This window comes from Protobothrops mucrosquamatus, unplaced genomic scaffold, assembly GCF_001527695.2.
Source record: "Protobothrops mucrosquamatus isolate PMUCROS unplaced genomic scaffold, P.Mucros_1.0 scaffold_52, whole genome shotgun sequence".
NCBI lineage: Eukaryota > Metazoa > Chordata > Lepidosauria > Squamata > Viperidae > Protobothrops > Protobothrops mucrosquamatus.
Window position 1 is genome coordinate 319,954 of NW_015386128.1, and position 6,942 is coordinate 326,895.

Genomic DNA, 6,942 nt, shown 5'->3' on the forward strand with positions numbered 1-6,942 from the left:
TGGTTTAGTCCTTGACTTACGACCGGTTTAGTCCTCGACTTACGACTGGTTGAGGGTCGCGGCATTAAAAAGGTTGAGAACCACTGGTTTAGAGACCATTCAAAGTTACAACGGCACTGAAAAGAGTGACCTATGACCATTTCTTTTCACACTTACAACCCCTTGCAGCGTCCCCATGGTCATATGATCAAAATTCTGATGCTTGGCAACTGGTTCATATTTATGACAGTCACGGGGTCCTGGAGTCATGTGTGATCACCTTTTGACACCTTCTGACAAGCAAAGTCAATGGGGAAGCCAGATTCACTTAGCAACCATGTCACTAGCTTAACAACTGCAGTGATTCACTTAATAGCTTTGTTAAGAAAGGTCATAAAATGGAGCAAAATTTGCTTAACAAATGTCTCGCTTAGCAACAGAAATTTTGGGCTCAGTTCTGGTCGTAAGTTGAGGCCTACCTGTATAGAGCGGAAAAGCTTCCCTTTTTGAGAATGGATCTTTAGAAAGGGTTCTTTCAAAGAATGGTATACCGGAATGCCCCTCCCTCTCTTTTTATTAAATATCAAGGCTATGGAGAAAATGTCTTTTTCTATTTCATTTAAATGTTCCTTCCCCTTCCACAGGCAGCTTGAGGATGAGAATGATGTGATCCGGAAGCAGGCGGTCATTACCTTAGTAAGTCTTAGTTCCTGCCTAGCCCATTAGCTTCAACTTATCAATCTGCAATCTCCAAAAGGGGTCTTATAGGCGAAATTCAGGAGGGAAAGAGAGAAGCAACCTGGAATTAAGGAGAAACTTCCTAACAGTGAGGACAATTAATCAGTGGAACAGCTTACCCCCAGAAATCATGGATGCTCCACCACTGGAGGTTTTTAAGAAGAGTCTGGACAATCACCTGTCTGAAATGGTATAGGTTCTCCTGCTTGAGCAGGGGACTGGACTAGAAGACCTCCAAGGTCCCTGCCAACTCTGATTCTATTCTATTCTATTCTATTCTATTCTATTCTATTCTATTCTATTCTATTCTATTCTATTCTTCTCCCTCCCAGCACTGGATGTTCCTTCAGACATAATGCTGAGGGCCTCTGACTTTTCTGGAGCAGATTGGGGCATTGCCTAAGAATCTGCAAGGGAAAGGCTGTTGGGAGACATTTGGCTAATTAGATGCAACCCATAAAGATCCCCCTACTTTGTTTTTAACTAGGGTGTTCTTGGTATCCGCCACACAAGTGTGTTCTTAACCTTGTTGGAGATGCTAGAACTGGACACCAATGAAGCAGTTTGCATACAGGTCAGTAGAAGAACACTCCAGGGAGACAGAAGAGGGCTGGCTATGTTCTTTGCATCATTTTGATTGGTCAGTATTTTGGATGTGTTCCTTCCCATTACAGGTTATCAGAACCTTTTCCACTCTGGGAATTGATAACATAAATGTGAGGAAGAGCCTTAAGAAGAAGAAACAAGGAGGAGGAATTCTGGGCAGGTAATATGCACATTAAGAGAAGCTGTTACTTTAGAGCAGGGGTAGTCAACCTTGGCTCTTTTATGACTCGTGGACTTCAACTCCCAGAATTCCTGAGCCAGCTGTGCTGGCTCAGGAATTCTGGGAGTTGAAGTCCACGAGTCATAAAAGAGCCAAGGTTGACTACCCCTGCTTTAGAGCAAAGGTATAGAATCATATTTCCAACTCTAAACAAGTGCTTATTTGAGAACCAAAAAGGAACTTTGGGGCTCATCCTGATTTGAATCCTGTACCTGAACATGTCCTGGTAACTATTTTTACATACCGAGACTGTTATTGCCTTGATCTCATCCCCAGCCCTCAAGTGAGGCAGTTTTGTCTTTAGCTGCTCCAGTCTGATGGTAGCACTAAAGGCTGTTCTGATTTGAACAGTGGAAGATCAAGCGGTTTCAAACTAGGTTCCCCTAGAGAACCCACCAGGCATCTGAGCCAACTGCTGGCTCACAGACATGGACGACAGACTCCCCTCCTGGCAGTCTAGTCTGGAAACATTTTATTTATTTAATTTTAAGTTAAACGTATATGCTGCCCAACTCACTATCCCAAGTGGATACACTCTCAATTAATGAACAATTAATTTGAGGAGAAAGAAACTAGGATCCAATTTATAGCATTTATGAAGAGGAAGTTTAAAAACCCAAGAATTTCACTTGAATACCATGCCTTTAGATGAGAAATCTATCTACGTATAAACAATTTATGATGAAAAGATTCATGTTCATTTCCTGTTCCTTTTTTTTTATAGGAAGGGCTGTCAGCTTGCCTCTTTTGTGAAAGTGAGGCAATCTGAATTTTTTTCTTTATTTTGTTAATTGCTAGACATTTTATCAGGATAAGAAGTAACTCTCCCACTGGATCAGCCTGAGTAACAGTTCCCTAGTGGTGGCTGCACAGTAAAGCAAGAGAATGAGAACTAATATTAAAAATCTGCCTTTTCCAGATTCTCCTGAAAACAATTCTAGCTCTGCCCTAAACTTCATTTTAAACCTGTGTTTAAAATAGCGTAAGTTTTGGGGGTAGACATGAAGCAGTTGTGAGAACAGCAAGAAGCTGCATCGTGAGTAGAGACTATTCCCTCAGCAATTATTCTGCTTTAAGTATGGGTTCACTGCAGTTCTGAAATGCACTAAACTGGAGGTCTCCAAACGTGGCAACTTTAAGACTTGTGGACTTCCACTCCCAGAACACCCCAGCCAGCTGGGGAGTTGAAGTCCACAAATCTTAAAGTTGTCAAGGTTGGAGACCCCTGCACTAAACCCACACTTGAAAGCACCATGGCAAGGGTTTAGCTCTCTTTCAAAACAGCAATGGATCAGTGCTTCACCGCCCTACCTCCCTTGTGCCTTTCTGCTGTTTCTCAGGCTGTCTGATAGACACTCTCTGCTTCTCCTGCCACTGTTCCCTGCCTGAACCAGTCCAACTTAATGTCAGGGCTTGGAAGGGAAGCAGGAGAAGCAGGGAAAGATAGTTATTTATTTGCTATTTCTTGATATATGGGATCAGTGGCCTGGCAGATAAAGAGCCATCTCCTCAGTTTATGCTGCCACATTTCCCCTTGCAGGGGTAGGGGGTAACTCATGGATGGCTATCTCTCCAAACTCTGCATCTTCTCCCCAAGTTGCAACCCCAACCCCACGTAAGGCAAAGTGATGAGTGACTGTTGTTCCCACTTGCATGTGATGTTCAGTGGGAGGGGAAATTGAACCAGGAAAATCCATTCATCATTTATATTAACCCGCCCCATATTAGAACTGGAAAGACAACGTCCTTCCTCAGCATCACTCCAGTAGCATGGCAAAATACGGTTGGGTAGCACGGTAACAAATTTGAGGCCATCATGCTGGTGAACTATATTTTAATGCAACCATTTGGCTGTGCCCTTTGTCAAGCATGCTGCATTTGTGTCTGCACTGGGGTAGGATTAGACACCTCCAATGTGTTTTCTAACGGCAGCTGGGAGGGTGCAGGGAATGGTGGGGGCAAGCAATGCAAGTTGCTGAGTGCTTAACACTACTCAGTGTTTCACTGCACTGACTATATAAAATGGATCTGAAGACTTAAGTGGACGAGGTCCAAATCTGTCATTTGGGGGCCATGCCATAACGGAAGTTAAAAGTCACAGTTCAGCAGCATCAGTTTTCCCAATGCAGAAACTAAGTCAGCAAGCAAACACACTACAATGGATGTAATCAGACATCCTTAATGTTTCTGAAATACATATATCATAAGGGAGTTTTTGTTGGCAACCTTCTTTTCTGTTTTTGTTTTCCTTGCTTTCCTTTTCCCCCTTTCTAACCTCTGCCTCCTTTTCCCAGGGAGTCTAGCAAAGCCTTGGAGATACTTGACCGACGCTCAGAAGTTCAGAAAGAATTGATGCTCCACTCTTTTATAATCCAATGAAAAGATCTTTTTTTTTTTTGGCATGCAGACACAAATGGTGGATGAAAACATAGCCTCTGGGTTTCCAGTGTGCCGAACAGACAAAATATAGGGTCTGTTTTTGACCAGGTGGGTTCAGGGTTACCATTTGCGTTTGTAGGAGATTCAGTAAATGCCAGATGTTCAAGCCATCTGTTTGAGGTTCTCTGTGTGCAGCCAGTTTTCCTGCAGACTGTTGGCTCTACATTGCCATGTGGTTAATGTAATTCCAAGTTACATCTATCTTGCTGCTGTCACCTCAAGCAAATACCAGGGTCGATTCTGTTGCCCAGGCAAGAAATGAAATCTAACTAGGAAAGAGCCCTGAAGGTGCATCAGCTCTAGTTTTGACCAAAAACTTTTTTTCAGATTTTGTTCCCTAACACTGAAAATCAGAAGAAAGCCTTTGCTTTGAACGAGAGAGTTTTGAATTTCGGAGAAGCTGAAATTCAGATCAGCATATTATTTGCTATAGATAAAAATGCATAAGAAGAAAGGCCGCATTTAGGAAGACTGAACTTCTAATACACACACTGGCACACATCACCTTTCTGTTTAAATATTTTTTCTTTCTTGCAAATTGGTACCATTTCTGGCCACTAATTTCCACAGCAAACGGAAAACTACTTTTTTTTCTGGTTATAGTGAGTTGTTGAGCCTGCCTGTTTTTGACTCTGTGGATCTGCAGCAAAGGGCTATTATCTTCCAGGAGAGGAACGGTTACTCTTTGAAAGGAAAAAGGGGATCATAAAAGAAAATAGAGCTATGGTCTGTAGCAGGGGTCTCCAAATTTGGCAACTTTAAGACTTGTGGACTTTAGCTCTAGGAATTCCTCAGCCACCAATGCTGGTTGGGGAATTTTAGATGTTGAAATCCACAAGTCTTAAAGTTGCCACGTTTGGAGGGCCCTGGTCTTAAGGACTCACTGTATGAAAACATGGCAGTGCACTGAATGGAGCATTTTTGTGTTTCCTTGGGATTGTTAATGGTCAGGCAGTTTCTTTGCCATTCCAAATAGAGGGCTTGGCTGGAAACATCTATGCTGCCATGGGTTGGTTGCTCCTGCATTTCTAAAATAACCAGCATGGAATAAGATGCTTTATAATCAAACCTGAATTTTTTTTTAAACAAATGCAAATGATTGTTTAAATGGAGCTTAGCCTGCATCAATGCAGAGCAGCATGATTACATATTTTTTCATCATGTTTAATTAAACGAGCACTTAAGCTTTGCAAAATAAATACGTGCCAAATATTAATACGTCTGCAGTTGATTGGAGGATGGGAAGAGTAAGATACAGCTTACTTCTTAGTGAGTAACGAGGATAGGTGTTGTATCCATTGAACACCTTGATTCAAGGGGCATAATAATAATAATAATAATAATAATAATAATAATAATAATAATGATGATGATGATGATGATGATGATGATGATGATGATGATGATGATGACAAAGTTTGAAGGGACCTTGGAGGTCATCTAGTCCAACCCCCTGCTCAGGCAGGAAACCCTATACCATTTTGGACAAATGGCTGTCCAGTTTCTTCTTAAAAACTTCCAGTGTTGGCACGTTCACTGCTTCTGGAGGCAGGTTGTTCCACTGGTTAATTGTTCTAACTGTCAGGAAGTTTCTCCTTAGTTCTAGGTTGCTTCTCTCTTTGGTTAGTTTCCACCCGTTGCTTCTTGTCCTGCCTTGAAACTTATTTTGGTAGAGTTAAAAAATCAGAGGAAATGATCAGACTGTCTCCTTTTCTCCTGAAGACAATGAATTTTAGCAGTTTCTGATAGCAAGAATCTATTAAAGATGGTGCACCCAGCTTGCAACATGCAAATGTTTGAAACCTGTTCTGAGAATACTGAGAATTTGGAGAGCATGCCATGGGCTCCGTTACAACTTAGTTGCCAAAAGAACTTTACTGAATCATGATGCGGTTGTCATAGGCATGCCTGGGTAATTCTGACAGTTCCATTTCCCTAAAGCTAAAGTGTTGATGTTGTTCACTGCCACATTCTTTGTCTATCACCCACCTCCAATTGCTCTCTACTATCGTAGCTTAGCTTTTTCATTTTTGTAGGCTCTTCTAAACACAGCAGTGAATTTCCATAGTGTTTATATTTTAAAACCATGTGTCCACTAGTACCTTAATAGCATAGTCTAACTAGAGGTTACCCAGCCTTTACTCAATATTTCTCTGTTGGCTCAATGATGGTTAGAACACTCTAGAGCAGGGATAGGCAACTTTGGCTCTTTTATGACTCGTGGACTTCAATTTCCAGAATTCACGAGTCATAAAAGAGCCAAGGTTGCCTATCCCTGCTCTAGAAGCTCACTTCTATAGCCTGTAGAAAATCTCTAGAAGCTCTAGAAGTGCTGAATCCTCACTATGGATGCTGAGGGTTTTAGCTGGGATAAAGAAGCATTCTTCAAAAATAAAGATGTTAGAGGCTGATGCTTGCTTTTTGTCTGCCAAATACCTCCCTCTTTTTTTAATTGAAAACATATTTTTTAAAATTAAATCAAGAAGGACAGGGGTCTGGTTGGAAAGTATTTCTGGTCATCCTGTCCTCCTGGGTTTCTTTGACTTGCCACAATTTCCCCAAAGATTTTTGGTCACTTGCAAGAATCTATTGCTAATTAGCTTTGGGATAAACTTCAAGAATCCTTTGAAATCCCTCAGCATTATAGCATGTGCTGTAGTCAGTGATATTATCTTTATTTGCTGGATCTCTTCCATACTTTCCAAGGAGAAGAGAATGGAACTAGTTTTAGAAATCCAGCGACTAAAGATACATTATCTGAAAGTCTACTATTAGGCAATGGTGTCCTAAGCCACTAGTGGAAACTAGTGGCCATTGAATGGGAACTCAGAAGTGCTATTGGGCTCCCCCCTTCCAATTTAGTTTCCTTAACAGAGAAGCAGCATGAACTGGAAGGCAAGCAAATTGTTTGTCATCGAGCCATGTTGTAAGCATGCCAGTAAAAAGCAATTTTTTTAAAA

At 41.5% G+C, this 6,942-nt stretch overlaps 1 protein-coding gene across 1 annotated transcript in view; it reads left to right on the top strand.

Moving 5' to 3' along the window:
• Positions 1 to 3,922, top strand: part of HEATR9 (HEAT repeat containing 9) — a 33,508-nt gene extending 29,586 nt beyond the window's left edge. The window contains exons 13-16 of the mRNA XM_029283293.1: positions 624 to 675; positions 1,205 to 1,291; positions 1,392 to 1,483; positions 3,838 to 3,922. Of these exons, the coding sequence (XP_029139126.1) occupies positions 624 to 675; positions 1,205 to 1,291; positions 1,392 to 1,483; positions 3,838 to 3,922 (316 nt within the window). The remainder of the gene's footprint in view (positions 1 to 623; positions 676 to 1,204; positions 1,292 to 1,391; positions 1,484 to 3,837) is intronic.
• Positions 3,923 to 6,942: the final 3,020 nt, after the last annotated feature.